The sequence below is a fragment of the Macaca nemestrina genome, chromosome 8, assembly GCF_043159975.1.
Source record: "Macaca nemestrina isolate mMacNem1 chromosome 8, mMacNem.hap1, whole genome shotgun sequence".
Taxonomy (NCBI): domain Eukaryota; kingdom Metazoa; phylum Chordata; class Mammalia; order Primates; family Cercopithecidae; genus Macaca; species Macaca nemestrina.
This window is the reverse complement of record NC_092132.1, coordinates 58820360-58842199: the sequence shown is the minus strand read 5'-3', so window position 1 is coordinate 58842199 and position 21840 is coordinate 58820360. Positions and strand designations below refer to the sequence as shown.

General features: G+C 42.2%; 2 protein-coding genes and 1 pseudogene across 4 annotated transcripts in view; 2 read left to right on the top strand and 1 right to left on the bottom strand.

Moving 5' to 3' along the window:
- LOC105477154 (regulator of microtubule dynamics 1) overlaps positions 1–12565 on the bottom strand; it is a 40836-nt gene extending 28271 nt beyond the window's left edge. The window contains exons 1-2 of the mRNA XM_011733529.2: positions 12351–12565; positions 10855–10972 (exon numbers count right to left, since the gene is read on the bottom strand). Coding sequence (XP_011731831.1) covers positions 10855–10972; positions 12351–12479 — 247 coding nt within the window. The 5' untranslated portion in view covers positions 12480–12565. The remainder of the gene's footprint in view (positions 1–10854; positions 10973–12350) is intronic.
- Positions 7295–8917, top strand: LOC105477151 (solute carrier family 2, facilitated glucose transporter member 3 pseudogene; annotated as a pseudogene).
- A 5824-nt stretch (positions 12566–18389) lies between the features above and the next one.
- The window catches only part of LOC105477155 (copine 3), a 49416-nt gene continuing 45965 nt past the window's right edge, over positions 18390–21840 (top strand). The window contains exons 1-2 of one of the 3 annotated variants that reach the window (XM_011733530.3): positions 18390–18501; positions 19414–19451. The gene's annotated coding sequence lies outside the window, so the exon portion shown is untranslated. Of the gene's footprint in view, positions 18556–19413; positions 19452–21840 lie in introns of all 3 variants that reach the window. The other 2 variants (XM_011733533.3, XM_011733531.3) reach the window with 2 other exon arrangements.

Sequence of the window (21840 nt, the reverse complement as noted above, 5' to 3'; positions counted from 1 at the left end):
AAGGGTAATTGAAACTGGTTTGGAGTGGCCCACTCTCATCACAGACCTTTGAGATCCTAGCTGCAGGAGACCCTAAGACCCCTCCAAGACATTTGAAATGGCAGGGAGAACTACCTGGAGAGCTGCCAGAGACAGAATTCTAGTCTGTGTGGAGAACAGAGGGTTTAGCATGGGAATAGCAACAGTGCAGCATGGTCATAAGTATCCGTTTCCCAAGGCTCACCATACTCCTCTAGGTCGCCTTAGCCTTTATTAGCAGCCAGACATGGAGACAGCAGGGCTGTCTTGTGCATGGGATGGGGCCTGTCTCATCTGAACATCCCCGTCTGCCAGTCTCTCCCAGAGTCCCTGCCTGGCCACACCCGTATGCAACATAGCCTCAGCTGTCCTGGTGAAATACTTGCCAGTGGCCCCCACCTTCCCAAGGGAGGACTTTTGCAGATGGAGCCCCACAGGTGCACACTCACTCATAGCCTCTGTCCACTGCCTCGCCAGCATGCACACATACAACATGCAAACTTAGGAAATGCAGAGAACCCCTACAAGTTGGTATACAAAAGAACCATCCTCGAGACACACAGTCAGCAGATTCTCCAAGGTCCACATGAAAGAAAAACTCTTAAAGACAGCTAGAGAGAAGAAGCAGGTCACCTACTATGGGAATCCCATCAGGTTAACAGTGGACTTTTTAGCAGAAGCCTTACAAGCCAGAAGAGACTAGGGGACTATATTCAACATCCTTAAAGAAAAAAAAATTCCAATCAAGAATTTCATATCCAGCTAAACTAAGTTTTATAAGCAAAAGAGAAATTAAATCCTTTTCAGACAAGCAAATGCTAAGGGAATTTCTTACCATCAGACCTGCCTTACAAGAGGTCCTTAAAGGAGTGCTAAACATGGAAATGAAAGACCAATACTTGCCACCACAAAAACACACTTAAGTTCATAGCTCACTGATACTGTAAAGCAACTATACAATCAAGTCCACATAACAACTAACCACATGATGACAGGATTAAGTTCTCACATATCAGTATTGACCTTGAATGTATACAGGCTAAATGCCCCACATAAATGACACAGAGTGGCAAGTTGGATAAAGATGCATAACCCAATTGTATGCTGTCTTCAAGAGACAGATCTCACATGCAATGATGCCCACAGACTCAAAGAAAAGGAATGGAGAAACATCAATCAAATGGAACACAAAAAAGAGCAGGGGCTGCTATTCTTGTTTCAGAGAAAACAGACGTTAAATCATCAATGATAAAAAAGGACAAAGAAGAACATTACACAATGACAAAGAGTTCAATTAAACATGAAAACAACTATCCTAAACATATATATATAATTAGCATTGGAGCACACAGATTAATAAAACAAGTTCTCAGAGACCTACAAAGAGACTTCGATGACCACATCGTAATACTGAGAGACGTGAACACTCCATTGACAGTGCTACACATACTATTAAGGCAGAAAACTAACAAAAATATTCAGGATCTAAAGTTGACACTTAATCAAATGGACGTTAACAGACATCTACAAGGTACCCTACCCAAGAACAACAGAATGTACATTCTTCTCACCTGTGCATGGCACATACTCTAAGATAGGCCACATGCTTGGCCATAAAGCAATTCTGAACAAAATTAAAAAAAAAAAAAATCTGAAATCAAACCAAGCACTCTCTCGGACCACAGCTCAATAAAAATAGAAATCAATATCAAGATCTCTCAAAACCATACAATTATATGGAAATTAAACAATTTGCTCCTGCATGATTTCTGGGTAAACAATGAAATTAAAGCAGAAATCAAAAACTTCTTTGAAATTAATGAAAACAAAGATGTACCATACCAGAATCTGTGAGACACAGCTGAAGCAGTGCTAAGAGGAAAGTTTATGGCACTAAACGCCTGTATCAAGAAGTTAGAAAGATCTCAAATTGACAACCTAACATAATATCTAGAGGAAGGAGAGAAACAAGAGCAAACCAAATCCAAAGCTAGCGGAAGAAAATAACAAAATTAAGAGCTGAACTGAACAAAACTGAGATGTGAAAGCCATACAAAAAAAATCAACGAAACCAAAACTTGGTTCTTCAGAAGAATAAACAAAATTCATAGACTGCTAGCTGTATTAATCAAGAAACAAAGAGAGGCTGGGCACGGTGGCACATGCCTGTAATCCTAGCACTTTGGGAGGCCAAGGTGGGTGGATCACGAGGTCAGGAGTTCAAGACCAGCCTGACCAACATGGTGAAACCCCGTCTCTGCTAAAAATACAAAAATTAGCCAGGTGTGGTGGCACGCGCCTGTAATCCCGGCTACATGGGAGGCCAAGGCAGGAGAACTGCTTGAACTCAGGAGGCAGAGGTTGCAGTGAGCTGAGATCATGTCACTGTATTCCAACCTGAGTGACAGAACAAAACACTGTCTCAAAAAAAAGAAAAAGAAACAGAGAAGATCCAGATAAACATAATCAGAAATGACAATGGGAATATTAACAGCAAACCCAGAGAAATACAAAAACCAGGCCAGGTGCAGTGGCTCACGCCTGTAATCCCAGCACTTTGGGATGTTGAGGCAGGCAGATCACCTGAAGTCGGGAGTTTGAGACAGAGTGACAACATGGAGAAACCCCGTCTCTATTGAAAACACAAAAAATTAGCTGGGCGTGGTGGCACATGCCTGTAATCCCAGCTACTCGGGAGGTTGAGGCAGGAGAGTCACTTGAACCCGGGAGGTGGAGGCTGCAGTGAGCCGAGATCGCACCATTGCACTCCAGCCTGGGCAATAAGAGTGAAACTCCATCTCAAAACAAAAACAAAAACCCTCAGAGACTATTGCAAACACCTCTATGCATACAAACTAGAAAACACAGAAGAAATGGATACATTCCTAGAAACATCCGAAGATTGAACCAGGAAGAAACTGAAATCCTTGTAATAGTCCAATAACAAGTTCCAAAACTGAATCAGTAGTTAAAAAAAAAAACAAAAAAAACAAAAAAAAAACCTACTGTCATGCGTGTCCCTATGGAGAGACCATCAAACAGGCTTTGTGTGAGCAACATGGCTGTTTATTTCACCTGGGTGCAGGCAGGCTGAGTCCGAAAAGAGAGTCAGCAAAGGGAGATAAAGGTGGGGCCGTTTTACCAGATTTGGGTAGGTAAAGGAAAATTACAGTCAAAGGGGGGTTGTTCTCTGGCGGGCAGGAGTGGGGGTCACAAGGTGCTCAGTGGGGGAGTTTTTTGAGCCAGGATAAGCAAGGAAAAGGAATTTCACAACATAATATCATCGCTTAAGGCAAGGACCCGCCATTTTCACTTCTTTTGTGGTGGAATGTCATCGGTTAAGGCGAGGCAGGGCATTTGCACTTCTTTTGTGATTCTTCAGTTACTTCAGGCCATCTGGGCGTATGCCTGTAAGTCACAGGGGATGCGATGGCTTGGCTTGGGCTCAGAGGCCTGATACCTACCAACCAGAAAAAGCCCTGGACTAGATGGAGTCATAGCCAAATTCAACCTAATGCACAAATAAGGGCTGGTACCAATCCTATCGAAACTATTCCAAAAAATTGAAGAGAAGGGACTCTTGCCTACTCATTCCATGAGGCCAGCATCATTCTGATACCAAAACCTGTCAGAGACACAATGGAAAAGGAAAACTTCAAGTCATTAACTCAGGTGAAGGCAGATGGGCTGGGCATGGTGGCTCATGTCTGTAATCCCAGCACTTTGGGAAGCTGAGGTGGATGGATTGCTTGAGCTCAGGAGTTTAAGACCACCCTGGGCAACATGGAGAAACCCCAACTCTACAAAAAAAAACACAAAAAAATTACCTAGATGTAGTGGTATGCACCTGTAGCCCCAGCCACTCAGGAGGTGGAGGTGGGAGGATCACTTGAGCCTGCCTGGGAGGTAGAGGTTGCAGTAAGCCAAGATTGCACCACTACACTCCAGTATGGGTGACAGAGTGAGACCCCATCTTAATAAACAGAGAAAGAAAAAAGAATATAGGCATAAAAATAGTTAAATTAGTATTTGCAAACTGAATCCAGCAGCACATTGAAAAGATAATATAACACAATCAAGTAGGCTTTATTCTTGAGATGCAAGGTTGGTTCAACATGCAGATCAATAAATGGGATTCATCACATAAACATAACTAAAAAGAAAAACCACATGATCATCTCAAAAGACACAGAAAAGGCTTTTGATAAAATTCAACATCACTTTACGTTAAAAAAATCAACAAACTAAGCACTGAAGAAACACACCTCAAAATAATAAGAACCATTTATGACAAACCCACAGCCAACATCATACTGAATGTGCAAAAGCTAGAAGCATTCTCCTTGAAAAATGGAACAAGACAAGGATGCCCGCTCTTACCACTCCTTTTAAATATAATACTGGAAGTCCTAGCCAAAGCCATCAGGCAAGAGAAAGAAATGAAAGGCATCCAAATAGAAAGAAAGGAACTCAAACCATGTCTCCTTACAGATGATATGATTCTTTACCTAGAAAACCAAAAACAGTCTTTGCTCGAAGGCTCTTGGAACTGATAAACAGCTTCAGTAAACTTTCAGGTTACAAAATCAATGTATGAAAATCAGTACATTTCTATACACCAGTAACACTCAAGCTAACAGCCAAATAAAAAATGCAATCCCATTCATAACAGCCACAAAAATAATAAAATACTTAGGAATATAGTTAGATCTTTCACCAGAATGAAAAGGAAATCAGAGATGACACAAACAAATAGAAAAACATTCCATGCTCATGGGCAGGAAGAATCAATATTGATAAAATGGTCTTACTGCCCAAAGCAATTTACAGATTCCTATTTGTTATTCCTATCAAACTACCAACATCATCTTTCACAGAATTACAAAAAACTATCCTAAAATTTGTATGGAACCAAAAGAAAGCCCAAATAGCCAAGGCAAACCTAGGCAAAAATAACAAAGCTGTAGGCATCACACTACCTGACTTCAAACTATACTACAAGGCTACAGTGACCCAAATAGCATGATACTGGTACAAAAACTGACACATAGGCCAGGGAACAGGTTAGAGAACTCAGAAACAAAGCTGCACATCTACAACTATGTGATCCTCAATAAAGCTAACCAGAACAAACAGACAACATGGTGAAACCTCGTCTCTACAGAAAATACAAAAATTAGGCAGGCATGGTGGTGTGCATCTGTAGTCTCAGCTACTCCTGAGGCTGAGGTGGGAGAATCTCCTGGGCCCGGGGAAGTTGAAGCTGCAGTGAGTTGTGATCATGCCACTGTGGCCTAAGCATCAGAGTGAAACTCTGTCTCAAAATAAAAAAGTTCTAATATCCACTCTAACATTTTGACTTTCAAGAAGTTTAACTCTGTGAGCTTTTCAAAAATTATTATAATGTGATAAGATAATAAGACTTGTACTATTTTATAAGGCTGCTGTGAGAATTAAAGTCTAGGTTGCTTTAAAAAGATGAATTAAGTATTTGCCAAAATACATCATTCAGCCGGAAACAAAACAAGTCCTTGTTCATAAATACATTAAAAAAAAAAAAAAACACAGTGCAGGGTTTCTCAATTATCTGCTTTTTAAAGAAGATAATCATAGATAAATGAAATCAATAGATAACTATCAACCTTTAGATCACATTCTCAAATTCTATCAGAAGTTTAATAAGACCATCTATTCAAAATCAAGTCTCTGCTTCTTTCCCCAATCACCTTCTCCTTTTTAAAAGGTGAGAATTGCAAAAAACAAAAAAGCTTAAGCCATTAATTCTTTCATATGATATTGCTGTAATATACCAAAATTTTGGTTCACAATTGGTTCAACTAATTTTTTTAAACTGGCAAGTCTTTTTTTTTTTTTTTTTTTTTTTTTGAGACAGGGTTTTGCTCCATTGCCCAGGCTGGAGTGCAGTGGTGAGACCACGGTTTACTGCAGCTTTGACCTCCTGGACTCAGGTGATCCTCCTGCCTCAGACCCCTGTGTAGCTGGGACAAGCACGCACCACACACCCAGCTAATTGTTCCAATTTCTGTAGAGATGGGGGTCTCAATTTGTTGCCTACACTGGTCTTAAACTCCTGGGCTCAAGTGATCCCCCCACCTCAGCCTCCCAAAGTGCTGGGATTACAGGCATGAGCTGCCACACCCAGTCAAGTTTTAATATATGTTTACTTATCTATATTATGCCAATAAAAAATGTGATGGATTTTTCTTTTTTTCACTTTCAACCTGTTACTTACCAAGCAGCATTCTGTTTGTAAATAAAAATCTATCTATCTCAAAGTACTTGGGCCTTTTGTTAACCATATCAAGAAGAATATAACACCCTGGGATTGGTTTCATTTTGTCATTATAAAGCAGGGATTAGGAAACTTTTTCTGTAAAGATCCAGAGAGTACGATATTTCAGGCTTTGTGAGCCATACATGGTCTCTGTAGCATGTCCTTTTTCTTCCCCCTAGCTCTTCAAACTCAACCCTTTAAAAATGTAAAAGAATATTCTGAATTCTTAGGTAAAGGGCTCTACAAAAATATAAACTATTAATAAAGCATCGCTGAGGCAGCTCTAATTTCTAGGGAAAAAATAAATATATGGTATTAGGCTGACAAGTAGAGAAAGGCAGAAAATAATCCAGACCATAGCAATATTAGTTTCATTATCTATATAAAAATAACTAAGCTACGCCAGGTGCAGTGGCTCACGCCTGTAATCCCAGCACTTTGGGAGGTCAAGGCGGCCAGATCGCAAGGTCAGGAGTTTGAGACCAGCCTGACCAACATGGTGAAACCCGGTCTCTACTAAAAATACAAAAATTAGCCAGCTGTGGTGATGCGCACCTATAATCCCAGCTACTCAGGAGGCTGAGGCAGAAGAATGGCTTGAACCTGGAAGGCAGACGTTGCAATGAGCCAAGATCACATCACTGCACTCCAGCCTGGGCAACAGAGCAAGACTCCGTCTCAAAAAATAAACTAAGCTATTAACAAAATAACAAACAAAAATAACTTGAGAGATGCTGTAATGGTGAGAGTTTAGAGCATTCCTGAGGACCTGGAGAAAACCTGTTGCTGAGGACAATTTGAAAGTTTTATTGGCTAAAAAAGGTGTCTGCAATCCCACTCCTAGATCTTTTTTTTTTTTAATTTTATTATTATACTTTAAGTTCTAGGGTACATGTGCACAACGTGCAGGTTTGTTACATATGTATACATGAGCCACGTTGGTGTGCTGCATCCATTAACTTGTCATTTACATTAGGTATATCTCCTAATGCTATCCCTCCCCGCTTCCCCCATCCCACAACAGGCCCCCGTGTGTGGTGTTCCCCTTCCTGTGTCCAAGTGTTCTCACTGTTCAATTCCCACCTCTGACACACTCCTAGATCTTTCTTGAAGACTTGAAAAGAATTAGATTAGGGCCATGGGGACACAGAAGGTCACCCCAGCTCTGATCTTCGCCATCACAGTTGCTACAATCGGCTCTTTCCAATTTGGCTATAACACTGGGGTCATCAATGCTCCTGAGATGATAATAAAGGAATTTATCAATAACACTTTGAGGGACCAGGCAAATACCCCTCCCTCTGAGACGCTGCTCATGTCCCTCTGGTCTTTGTCTGTGGCCATATTCTCCATTGTTGGTATGACTGGCTCCTTTTCCATTTGACTATTTGTCAACCACTTTCACAGATGCAATTCAATGCTTATCGTCAACCTGTTGACTGTCTCTGGTGGCTGCCTTATGGGATTGTGTAAAGTAGCTGAGTTGGTTGAAATGCTGATCCTGGGCTGCTTGGTTATTGGCCTCTTCTGCGGACTGTGCACAGGTTTTGTACCCATGTACATTGAAGAGATCTCACCTATTGCCCTGCAGGGTACCTTTGGCACTCTCAACCAGCTGGGCATCATTGTCGGAATTCTAGTGGCCCAAATCTTTGGTCTGGAATTCATCCTTGGGTCTGAAGAGCTATGGCTGGTGCTATTGGGCTTTCCCATCCTTCCTGCTATCCTACAAAGTACAGCCCTTCCATTTTGCCCTGAAAGTCCCAGGTTTTTGCTCATTAACAGAAAAGAAGAGGAGAATGCTAAGCAGATCCTCCAGCCATTGTGGAGCATCCAGGATGTATCCCAAGACATCCAGGAGATGCAAGATGAGAGTGCAAGGATGTCACAAGAAAAGCAAGTAACCGTGCTAGAGCTCTTTAGAGTATCCAGCTACCGAGACCCAATCATCATTTCACTTGTGCTCCAGCTCTCTCGGCAGCTCTCTGGAATCAATGCTGTGTTCTATTACTCAACAGGAATCTTCAAGGATGCAGGTGTTCAAGAGACCATCTAGGTGTGTTTCATACTACCTTCACTGTAGTTTCCCTATTTCTGCTGGAAAGGGCAGGAAGAAGGACTCTGCATATGATAGGTCTTGGAGGGATGGCTTTTTGTTCCATGCTCATGACTGTTTGTTATTAAAGGATGAGTATAATGGGATGAGCTTTGTCTTTATCAGGGCTATCTTGGTCTTTGTGGCCTTTGAAATTGGACCAGGTCCCATTCCCTGGTTTATTGTGGCCAAACTCTTCAGCCAGGGCCCCCGCCCAGCTGCGATGGCAATGGTCAGCTGCTCCAACTGTACCTCCAACTTCCTAGTGGGACTGCTCTTCCCCTCTGCTGCTTACTGTTTAGGAGCCTATGTTTTTTATCTTCATCGGCTTCCTCATCACCTTCTTGACCTTTACCTTCTTCAAAGTCCCTGATACCCGTGGCAGGACTTTTGAGGATATCACATGGGCCTTTCAAGGGCAGGCACATGGTGCAAATAGATCTGGGAAGGACGGCATCATGGAGATGAACGGCACCCAGGCTGCTAAGGAGACCACCACCAATGTCTAAGTCATGCCTCCTTCCACGTCCCTCCCAGCATGGGAAAGGCACCTCTCCCTGAACGAAGGAGACACGTCATCAGGATGAACCCAGGACTGCTTCTGAATGCTGCTACTGATTCCTTTCTTATCCCATGCATTCCATGCACACCTCAAGGCTATGGTTTGTTGGATTTTCAATGGTTTTTTAAATATTTTATTTTCTAGACATTCTCTTCTGCTTAAGAGAGACCACGTGAACCTACCTTCATTTCAGGAGGCATTGGCCGCTTGGCATATGACAACTCGGCCAGTTTTTCCTTCCTTGGTTTCTAATATTGCCGCACTAGGGGCATATAGGGGATATAGGAGAGGAAAAGTAAGGCGCAGTTCCCCCAACCTCAGACTTATCAGGAAGAAGATACACACATGAGTGTGGAAGGCAGAGAGGGTTTATGTAAGAGCACCTTCCTCACTTCCGTATAGCTCTACATGGTAAATTAACTTGAGTTTTATTTATTTCACCCTCCCTCTGGTTTAATTACATAATTTTTTAAGTTCTGGGATACAGGTGCAGAATGTGCAGGTTACATAGGTATACATATGCCATGGTGGAAATGTTTATTTTTTTAAGTGTAATTTTGCTAAATAATAAACACAGAAGGAAACTGAGATTAGAGGGAGGTGTTTAAAGAGCGGTTACAGAGTAGAAGATTTCATGCTGGAGAGGTTAGCGTCCAATACGAAGAATTTAGGGAGAAACGTAGTTCATTATTGGAGGGTATATTATGTGGTGCCTGAGGTCTGCACGTTACCTCTTAACAATTTCTGTCCTGCAGATGGAAACTCTTAAGTTTAATTTCTCATAAAAGTCATATGCCTATATAATAGTTATTGATTTCCTTTGGAACTTTTTTCTTTAAGATTAAATAGTTTACATGTAGTAGTACTTGAAATCTAGGATTATTAACTAATACGGGCCTTGTAGTTAATGGTGGTTGATGGGTTCTAATTTTGAATGCAGGTGAGGGAAGAGAAAGTTATTTCTAGAAAGCGTGTTCGCCCTCACTGGACCAAACAGCCTCTCCTTGTAGTAGACTCATTACTTTTGAAGTAATCCCACCACCTATCTGGTGGGAGAGCCATCCAAAACCTAAAATAATCGGTTCTTGGTAGAGATTCATTATTTCTCCATTTTGTTCTTTAGGAGATTTTCTGTTTTATTTCAACTCATATCTTTAAAGGAATTCCCCAAAGAATGTTTATAGCTAACTTGGAATTTGTAACCTCAGCTCTGGGATTTTTTTCTGAACACTTATTATCTAAAGCTGTGTTGTTGCCTTTAGGGTCATGCCATGCTTGTCTATGCCTGTTACCTTGTCACTGTGGTCCTATGCCAAGTGCCCTTAGGGGGCCTGAATCTTTCCAATAGACCATGTTTGAAATAGTATGAGTCAATGTACAGTGTAGCCCACACTTGAGAAGATGAATATATGTGCACTGTCCCTTTGCTCTGGATGGAAATAGGTTATTGTTGACTTATTTTTTCAGTGTTTGTTCCTACAGCCCCTTTTTCATATGTTGCTCAATTTCTCTTTCCCTTCTTGGTGCTAACACATCTCAGACTCTTTAGCCAAACCCTTGCCAAAAACAGTATTTTAGTTCTCAGTTCTCAACTGTTTCCGCTGGTCGTGGAGACTTCAAATAAAAATGCACATAGCTATGGAGTGGGGTTTAGTTGGAAAAGGTGACCTTCTTCCAACTTCACGTCAACTTCTGGCTCCTCAAACAGTAGGTTGGCAGTTAGGGAAGTTGTTTTCCCATTTCTCACTGAGTAGATAGTGAATATTTCCATATGGATTTTCTATTATTAATGTTACCCTGATTATTTGTATTAAAATAAAAATTCTGAATGTACACACACAAAAAAAAAACTCTAAATGTTCCGTATATCTAATTTATGCTTACCTTTGGCTGCGGCATGAACCACAGCAGCCTGAGAGATAACCTGGTAAGTTTCAAAACCCCAATAAGACAAAGCTGAGAGTAAAAGGCCTCTTTTGAAAGTTCCTGGGTTTCCCATTACCTATGGAAACAATTATGTTAAGAGTTACAAACTTTGAAAATCTGAAGGTACTGCTACCCCAAGCAAAAATTACATTAATCTTCTCCCATCCCCAAAGCAATCGATCATGATATTGGAAGCTTAAAAATTACTTCATCAAAATCTGTAGTAAAACGATCTCAAAGAGTATCTTATTAAGAAAAAGATATCACACTCCTGCTGGAAAGGAAGAGCTACAACTTATTTGCAAATGCATGAATATTGCAAATTGCATGAAGTAAAATATGAGACACCAACACATCATAAAAATGAATCTTACAGACAAGATTAAGAACACAGACAAGAATAATATAGTAATCTTACAGACAAGTAATATGGTAATTACTACATATAAAAAATGTACATGGCTTTTAAATTTTTTTGCAGAGCCAGGGTCTCACTGTGCCGCCCAGGCTGGTTTGAAACCTCTGGACTCAAGCAATCCTTCCGCCTCGGCTTCCCAAAGTGCTGGGATTACAGGCTAATCCAAGGGACCAGGTCTAAAATGGGACTTAAAACTCATTGTTCTAATTTGAAAACTTAAGGCTAACTAGTTTCATACTTAGAACTCCTCCCATCTCTCCGCCTATATTATCTATCACCTCCCCATTTGGTTATAAACTTCCAAGGAAAGGGAATATGCCTAACTTTTAACCACCCCTCCCCACCATCAGTCCCATAATTCTGAAAGATTTTAACTGAGCAGTTAAAAATTTGAGTTTAAAATAATGAAACACCTAGTTCATGTGAAATATGTCATATACACTAATGCCATTCCCCAATTCCCTGACAAGAATAAACAGAGGCCCACGAGCAGTCTAATACCAGAACTGATACTACAACATGCCGACATCCTTCATTGACGTCATGCAGATAAAACAGGCAACTCAGAAATAATCATTTTTAAACAAAAACCTAAACAGGATGAAATCTCTGCTTCTGAGTTGTTGAATTTTTTAAATCACACCCCACACTTATCAAAGTCTGAAAGTTGCAGCCTCAAGCGCTGTTGCTGTATCTGTCATCGCCTAGAGTGAGAATCATTTCACAGCGCTCAAGGTTCTTTCCCGTCCTGTTCTCTGTTTCGCACAGGATGGGCAGGTAGGAGGCAGCTTCCGGGGCGCGTGGGGGCAAACCCCACTCCTTCTCTGACAGCCCCAGCTTAGGATAGTGAAGGTTTGCAAAATGGAAGGGACCTGGCCAAGCGCTCCAGGCACAGTGGCCCCGAGTTCCTTCCTCGGTTCATCACATTCCCGTAGAACCGTAGGCGGCGCGGGGCCGCCAACCCTGAAGAAGTTAAGGGAGAGCAGGAACCCACGGGGTAGGAGGTGGGGAGCGGGAGCCAGGACCGCGGGGGTACCTCGAAGCCACGGAATCGACAGCGGCCGCAATGCCCACGGCTGCCCGAAGTCCCCGCAGGGAGCCGAGGCCCCGGGGCGGCTCCACGTCGCAATGGCAGAAAGCGCCACAGTCGAGCGGCCAGGGACATGACCTGCAACTCGCGGGCAGACCCTGCACTACTTCAGGCAGCTACCGAGGCGGGCGGGGCTAAAGAAGCCACAGCCCTTCCGGAGAGAACCGCGTCCACCCGCCTCGCATCCAGCACCTCTTCCGCCCCCATGGTTTCCGGACCACGGGCTTAGGGGGAGGGAAATACCCCGAGTGGGTGGGACTTAGTGGATCTTCCGCGCCGGACTGAGGCCGTGAGATCGCTCTCTTTAGGCTCACTGACTTGTTTCCGCTCCATCTCTCCGGAGGTTTGGGCACAAAGATAAGTCGCCAGAACAGAACAGAAAGCTCAGAAATAGACCCAAGAATACAAGTATGCAAGAAAAAAAACTTGTCATTTTAATTATCTGCTGCCTTCAAAAGTACATTGAATCTTGGCACTAGTAAATCTTTTTTTGGAAATAAATAATTGGAAGAATTAAGTTGCCCAACATGAAGAAGGGAAAGGAAGAGACTGAGCGACTTAAGGGGGTAGATTCAAGAAAGAGTCCAGAGCAGAGGAACAAAAAATGCAAAGCGTTTTGGGAAGAACTAGCGGAAGGAGGCCTCTGGACAGGATATTGATGCCTTTTAATGCTAGGGCATGTGTAGTAAAAAAATTAAATAAATAAATAAAAATTTTTTTAAAACCTGGTCTCCCCTAAAATTCTTCAATAAGATGTTTTACTTACTCGAGCAAAGTATTTTATTTTACTAGAGTAAAATAAAATTTCTTGCTCAAGTGGAATTCTTTTGTGGGAAAATGAAGAGGTTTTGGATCCTACTTGAGGCCTGGTGGTGGGTGGAAACACAGACTGCAAATGGAGTACCTACTATAGGTTTCACAAAAAAATGTTACGGGTAATAAGGGAGGCGAGTCATGGTTTTAAAAAATTAGGTTGCATTTCTATGGTACTTTTAGTACTGTATAGGGAATTAATACATAATTGTATTGATCTACCAAACTACCTTGTGAAGTAACTGGTATCCCAGGTTTACAAATGAAAAAACTGTAGCTCAAAGAGATGCATTAACCTAACCAAGAATATGTTATAAGACAGGAATCCATGTCTTTCTACTCTTGAGTCGGGTGCTCCTTCTACTATATGATTGCTACCTCCACTAGTTCCTATTAAATCAGCTGTATTTCTTTAGGATTATGTCTTTAAAGTCTATCTTTAAAAATATATAGATCTCCTTCCCAATTTCTGAAACCTACCCTTTTTTTCCCAAAGACAGAATCACTTTTATTTTACGCATTTCTACTGGTAGCTACCCCTTCAATATTGCTAAATGTTTATGCCACTGGATACCATGATAACACTGAAATTAAGTTTCTGATATCTCTGCTAGAGTGAATTTGTAATTAAGTTTTCAGCTTTGAAAAAAAAAATTAGATCCTAAGAAAAGTTGCAGGAACTCCCATATATTCTTCAGCTAGAGTCAGCCATTGTTAACTTTCTCTCACATTTGCTTTACCTTTCTTTACATATATTACCTATATTCCTAGTATTATATTCCTAGTATTTTCTGTTGTTAGGCCTTTTGAGAGTAGATTACAGATATCATGACTCTTCAGTCTTAGAAACAAGACATTCCCTTATTTAGTCTCAGTATAACTATCAAATTCAGGAAACTGAAACTGACAGAATACTATTATTTAATATACAAATTTTGTTTACTTCCCAATGCTGTCCTTTATGCTAATGATTTTTTTTTTTCTAAATTCAAGATCAAATCTTGATAACATCTTGCATTTGTTATGTTTCTACTTTCTTTAAATCTTTAAATCGTCAGCCTTGGTCTTTCATGACATTAGTATTTTTTAAATGTATAGTCCCATTGGTTTAAAGCAGGTTTTCTCAACCTTGGCACAATTGAACTTTTGGGCTGAAGAATTCCTTCAGCCCCTGTCAAGCCATCAGATGATTGCAGCCTTGGCCAAAATCTGACTGCAACATCAAGAGAGACGATGAGCCAGAACCACCCAGCCAAGCCACTTCTAAATTCCTAAACCACAGAAGCTATGACAGATAATAAATGATTGTTCCTGTTTTAAGCCACTAAATTTGGTGTTATCTGTTACAGAGCAACTGATAACTAATACAACAACCGAGTAAAGCATAGAGAGTTTGAGCGTGGAGTTTCAGAGGAAAGGTGTGGAAGTTCGATAACCTTAACAATATAGGCTGGGCATAGTGGCTCACACCTGTAATCCCAACACTTCAGGAAGCCAAAGCCGGGGAATAGCTTGAGCCCAGGATGTTCAAGACCAGCCTGGGCAACATAGTGAGACTCTGTCTCTACAAAAAAATGTTTCTGTTTGTTTGTTTGTTGTTTTTTAATTTGCTGCATGTGGTGGTGCATGCTGTAGTCCCAGCTACACAGGAGGATGAGCTGGGAGGATCATTTGAGCCCAGGTGTCCGAGGTTGCAGGGAGCGGTGATCACGCCACTGTACTCCAGTCCAGGCAAAGAGTGAGACACTGTCTTTAAAAAAAAAAAAAAAAAAGAAAGAAAAAAAAAGAAAAGTGGCCAGGCCCGGTGGCTCATGCCTGTAATCCCAACACTTTGGGAGGCCGAGGCGGGCAGATCATGAGGTGAGGAGATCCAGACCATCCTGGCCAACATAGTGAAACCCCGTCTCTACTCAAAATAAAAAAAAGGTCAGGCGCAGTGGCTCATCCTGTAATTTTGGCACTTTGGGAGGCCGAGACAGGTGGATCACGAAGTCAGGAGATCGAGACCATCCTGGCTAACACTGTGAAAACCTGTCTCTACTGAAAATACAAAAAAGTAGCTGGGTGTGGTAGCACGCACCTGTAATCCCAGCTACTCAGGAGGCTGAGGCAGGAGAATCACTTGAACCCAGCAGGCGGAGGTTGCAGTGAGCCGAGATCACGCCACTGCACTCCAGCCTGGCGACAGAGCTAGACTCCATCTCAAAAAAAAAAAAAAAAAAACACAAAGAGAGAGAGAAAATACAGATGGAATTCAAAGCTCTGAGACTAACGCTGGGCGTGGTGCCTCATGCCTATAATTCCAGCACTTTGAGAGACAGGCCAGTGGATTTCTTGAGCTCAGGAAGTTGACACCAGCCTGGGCAACATGGTGAAACCCCATATCTACAAAAAGTACAAAAATTAGCCAGACACCGTGGCTCGTGCCTGTAGGTCCCAGCTACTTCAGGAGGCTGAGGTGGGAGGATCACTTTAGCCTGAGAGGTTGAAGCTGTGGTGAATCATGTTCGCACCACTGCGTCCCAGCCTGGGTGACAGCAAGAACCTGTCTCAAAAAAAAAAAAAAAGCTATAAGACAGGATGAGGTAATTAAAAATGTGACTGAAAGAGTGAAGATAGAAATGTGACGATCAAAATACATAGGAGAAAGAATATTTTGTGAATATCTCATTCATTTTAACATGCATTTAACTCTCCACCAGGTGGTGTTTTATTTCTAGAACCTTGTTAGGCTTGGTATCTAATTCAACACATGTTAAATTAATGGGTGAATGAATAAGAACAAAAGTAGAATGGGATTTAGACTCTAGTTAAGGAGAATGAATAAATGCATTGAATAGCTATGGCACTATGTATTTAAATGATAGATTGCTGTTTGGATACTAAAAGTACAAAACTATCCCCTTGCCTCCACTCTTTCCCTATTTTAGTGGAAAGAAAAGTTTTGAAGGTTGGGTATGGATACTATATATTCTGGGAAATTTGAAATTTGCAATCCAATTAGTGGTGCCTGAGAACGTTCATTTACATATGAAGGCAGAATCAAAAATAGAGCCAGAAACCTTTAGTAAAAACAAAAACACTTCTAGTACCTCCCCAGTACACTTCAGCAACAAAGGCCTTGTTTCCGCACTTGCAGTTTGTTCTTGTCTTTTTGCCCCTGCTATCATTCCTGTGCCCCAGATATTTGCATAACTGGCTGCTTCTTATTTTTCAAATCTCAGGTCAAATACCATCTTAGAGAGCTCTTTTCTGATCCCCAGTCTAAATAAGCTCACACTATCCTCAAGTCCCTCTAACACATCACCTTGCCTTAACTTTCATCATGGCACTCTGGCTGTCTGAAATCTCATTTTGTCTTTAACAACTAACTTATTATTCGACCCTCCTGTAGGATAGAAGTTCCTATCTGTCTTGCTCACAAGTATAGAACAATGCACATAGTAGGCAATCAGGATGTGTTTGCTGAATAAATAAATGAATCCTCACTGGCACTGATATGATTTTAAAAATGTTTAATTTGCAGGCCAGGTACTGTGGCTCACACCTGTAATCCCAGTACTCTGGGAGACCAAGGCTGGCAGATCACTTGAACTCAGGAGTTCGACACCAGCCTGGGCAACATAGTGAGACCCTATTTCTTAAAAATAAATAAAATTAAAATGTTTAGTTTGCATTTTTTGGATTAAGAGTAAAGTTTTTACTTAGGAATGTCTATGTTTCTTCATTTGATACCCTTTCCATTTCTTCTGTAATTAAAAAAAATAAAACCCTTCACCCATTTTTCTATTTTTTTTTTTTTTCTTATCAATTTAAGTGAACTTAAGAGGCCAGGCGCGGTGGCTCACGCCTGTAATGACAGCACTTTGGGAGGCCGAGATGGGTGGATCACCTGAGGTTGGGAGTTCAAGACCTCTGACCAACATGGAGAACCCCATCTCTACTAAAAATACATAATTAGCTGGGCATGGTGGCAGGTGCCTGTAATCCCAGCTACCCGGGAGGCTGAGGCAGGAGAATCGCTTGAACCCGGGAGACGGAGGTTGCGGTGAGCTGAGATTGCGCCATTGCATTCCAGTTTGGGCAACAAGAGTGAAACTCCATCTCAAAAAAATAAAAATAAAAAATCAATGAACTTAAGATAGTAACTCTGTCAGGTTTGGGACCAATATTTTTCCTAATATGTTTTATTGATTTTGTCCCTGTTTCCTTGGGAAGAAGTTCTACATTATCGAGCAGTTATGTATCAATATTTTCCATAGCGTTTTGTTTAGTTGCAGGCAGCATGGAGTAGCAAGCAGTCCAGCCTGCACTTTGAGGTTAGTTTACTTACAATCTGTGACTTCAGAAAAGTAGGCCAATTATTTAGCTTTCAAATCTCATGTTACTCAAATGCAGTTTTCATTTGTAAAATGGGGATACTGGCACCAAATACATCACAGAATCATGAGGATTAAAGGTAATGAAGGATATAAAATGTCCTTGGTAGTGTGCACATTAAGAATGCCCTAAATAAGCATATAAGCATGGTTAAGAGCTAAGATGTGTTTCGCTATTTTCATGTTGATAATTTGTCTTAGTAACTTTTTTTTTTCTTTTTTGAGACAGGGTCTCTCTGTCACCTACGCTGGAGTGCAGAGGCACGAACATGGCGCACTGCAGCCTGAGCCCGTGATCCTCCTGCCTCAGCCTCACGTGTAGCTAGGACCACAGTCGCATGCCTCCACGCCCAGCTATTTTTTTTTACTTTTTGCATCGGTGGAGGGGGTCTCATTTTTTTGCCCCAGGCTGGGCTGGTCTCCAACTCCTGGGCACAAGCCATCCTCCCATCTCTGCCTCCCAAAATGTTCGGATTACAGGTGTGAGCCACGGCGCCCAGTCTTCTCAGTCCAGATATGGTATAAATTTTCTCAAATATTTAAATTATTTAATCCTTAAGGAATTTATTTTGGTGCACCAAACCATTTACCTTAAAGTCAGCTTTGCCTTTTCAGTAAGCGACTGGCCCCCAGAGTAGCCTTGAAGCGCCAGCCTACTGGCAGGGAGCGGACCTGCAGCCCAGAGTCAGCTCCCTGTGGATGGGCGGATCCTCGCGCAGGCTGTGCGGGGCTGGGCGCACACTGGACCCGCCCCCTCCCAGCCCCGCCCCGCCCCGCCCCGCCCCGCCCCCTTGCTCTGCCAGTCCGGCCCTAGGTTTTCTTGAATCCTTGCGGTCCCGGCAGCTCTCCGGACGCTGCTGGCCTGTTCTCCACCGTCGCTCGACTTCCACCTCTAAGACTCGCACGTGAGTGCGGGCCTCTCCCAGTTCCTGGGCCGGTGAGGCAGCAGCCCAGCAACGGTACCGCCCGGGGGAAAAGGAAAATCCTGGCCTGGAGAATCTAAGCCCGCAGGCTCCGTGCGGCAGGTCCCGCCGGGCCTTGGTGCTGGAAGTGCTCAGTAGCCGGGGATCGGCAGGTCGCGCGGGGGGCTCCCGAGCTAGGTCGCGGCCTGGCGGGGCCCAAGCACCGCCGGCGCCTCCTGGAGGAGCCCGGGCTCGGGGTACAGCTCTGGGCCGCAAGGCCCCGCCTGGGCCTGGCGCTCGCGCACCTGGGGCTAGGGATAGGCTGGGATCCGCCCTCCTTCCCTGGGCGGAGAGGGTCGGGCTTGTGGCCCAGAGAAGGGTGACAGGCCCCGAAATCACTGCAGCACCACGCGGGGAGAGGGATAGGGTACCCACACCACGTCAGTGGTGAAGCCAGTGCCCAATTGAGCAGGGGGCGCGCGCTTCAGAGCACCCGAGAAGCTGGCAGATGAGGTGGGAAGAGGTGACTTCTGATTTCAGAGTAAACAAGGAGGTTGTGAGAAGTAGTCCAGCAGCTCCCGTTTCTCCTCCAGCTTCAAGTTTCTTCTGTCTAGTGTTTTGGGTTCCCTACACCAGGATTGTGGAGGAAGCGCAGGGCCAGAACCCGTTGGGACCGAGCAGACCAGCCATTTATGTTGCGCTTAATGATCGTCTGCACTTTTTGCATATCCTTAGCGTTGTCTTTTTGAGGCCGCCCCTATAATGGATAATCAAATAGAGGGAAGGGCGGGATTGAATATTGTAACTATTGATTGCAATGTCCCACAACAACTGTGCTGGACAGTTTTTATATGTTAGCTTATTTAACGCTCCCAAGCACTTATAGAAGTGATGTTACTCTGTTTCATTCTCCAGGAAACTCAGGTTGAATAACTCATCGGATTACACAACTGGTAAGTGGTGGCATTGGGGTTTGGAATTCAAAAGTTCGTATGGTTTTAGGGCACAGGCTTTATTGCTTAATGTAAAAGAACGTTATTCTTTGGGATAAGCCAGGTACCTAGGTTTCAAATCTATGCTATGAAGGCTGTTAGCTGGATGACCTTGGGCAGGATACTTCACCTTTTAGGGCCTGTTTCTGCATTTGTGAAATAGAGATAAAATGTCACAAGGTTGCTATGAGAATTAAATTAGATCCTACTTGTAAAACATTTAGCAAAGTGCTTGGCACATAGTTAGTGGTAAGCTATATATAGTCACATATATCCTGATGTCATTAATTAAGGTTAGCAAACTAGCTCTCTGTGTGTGCTGCCAGCCAGAGCCAAACACAACTTATACAAGCCTAGGACATAGGTAGAGGGAAACAGCAAAGGATGGGAAACGGAAAGGGAATAAAAACAGGTGACATATATAATGGCAATTATAACGACACCAATAGATGTCTCAGTCATTAATCTGTGGTATCCAGGGCCACTTTTTGCCTTTGTGAGAATTTTTAGGAGGTCCGTTCCTTTTGGCTGATGAATTGGAAAAATACATCCCACTCTGGGCTGAAGAATTTCAAACTCTGGGACTGGATCACTTTGAGACTCTAGATGTGAGGGGGAGCTGAATTTTAGGACCCCACAGACCAAAAGGTGCCTGGCACAAACCCCACAGTGAAGTCTGCAGTTCTCTTTCAGGATTTCTTCTCTCAGGTCTAGTCCCTGAAGAATGGGAAGGGAGAGGAGGCTCCAGTATGGGAGAAGCAAAAGAAGTGTTTGCCATTAAGGGTTGCATAATGACTGGACACCCCTTCTAATTTTATCTGTAACTGTGAACAGTTTATAGACAATGGTCTTCATTTTCACATAAGTTTATGGCAACCTATTATACTTTTAAAATATTTTATTTTCTATGCTCTTTATGATGATATCACTGCTGCCCTGAGTATTTCCCTTGCATCATCTGTTTCGGTACCTAGTTCATATTGTACTCCAACACCTATCAATTATTTTATTTACTTATTTATTTATTTTATAATAAAGATAAGGTCTTATTATGTTGCCCAGGCTGGTCCTGAATTCCTGGGCTCAAGTGATCCTCCTGCCTTGGCCTCCCAAAGTGCTGGGGTTACAGGTGTGAACCACCACACCCAGCCTTATCAATTCTTGAAATAGCTTTATCCATAGTTTTCTTTGCCCTCTTTGTTTTTTGGTACTATCACTGGACTTTTTTTCTTACTAGTGTTAGAGTTTTCTTTTTTTCCTCCTTTTCAAATGTTCTTTAGTCAGTGATTTATTATGCTAGAAAGTATGACTGTTAGCAAAACTAAGAAAGTAAATGTTAGACGTGAAAAATGATTATATGTCATTTGACCTTCAAAGATTCATAATGCCACCACTGCTCACCAAAGCATGATCTTTCAGGTGGATCTTTTCACAAGACTCAATGTCACTTCTATGGGTTGTGCTCAATGACCTGCAGGAGTCCTAACTAGAGCATTCCTTTACTGTTCCCACCATTACCTTCACCCGACAATCTAGCTTCCTTCCCACCAATATTTTCCCTTCTTGTTCTTACTTGTGAGTGGGAATCATATTGGGGGTTTTTTTGGAGAGACTGTTTATTCTTTTAATATAACAGCTTAGCAGTATGCAATCCTAACTTTTTAAAAGACATTAAAATTCATCAGTATTATGGTCACATTAACCAATATGAATTAGGTGGATAGCATATTAGTAAGTGTCCTCATGAAAAAAAATAGAAGGAAATACTACATACTGATTTTAGTAAATAATTTTGAAATGTCCTCTTGCAAATGGTTATATTATATCTAGTTCCTGTGAAAATTACCGGAACAACTGTGTGGTTTCTGGACACGTTGTTATGAGGCTATTTCACCTTCCCCGGCTTTTAGTTTACCATGCCTCTAGACTAAGGTGATGGTCAGTACTTGTTAAAAGAGGTACCTGCAACTGTAAAGAGGAACTTACTTATCTGTCCACATTTTCATGTTTATGTGTCAGAATTTTTTAAAATGAAGTGAAAATTAAGACAAATACTTCCTGATGATATTGTCAAAACAATTTTATAAAATATGTAAAATTGCACCCCACCTTCAGTACTTCTTGCTCTCCTTCTTTATTGTTCCCTGTAACACTTACTGCCACCTAACATACTATACATGTTACTTATTTGTCTTTATTGTTTTCTGTCTCCCTGCAGTGTAACTCACCTCTCCCTCATGGGGATGGTTGCCTGCTTTGTTTATTGTTGGCTCTCCAGCACCTTAAAACAGTGCCTGACACACAGTAGGCAATCTATAATATTTGTTCAATAAGTGTTGAATGAATTAAT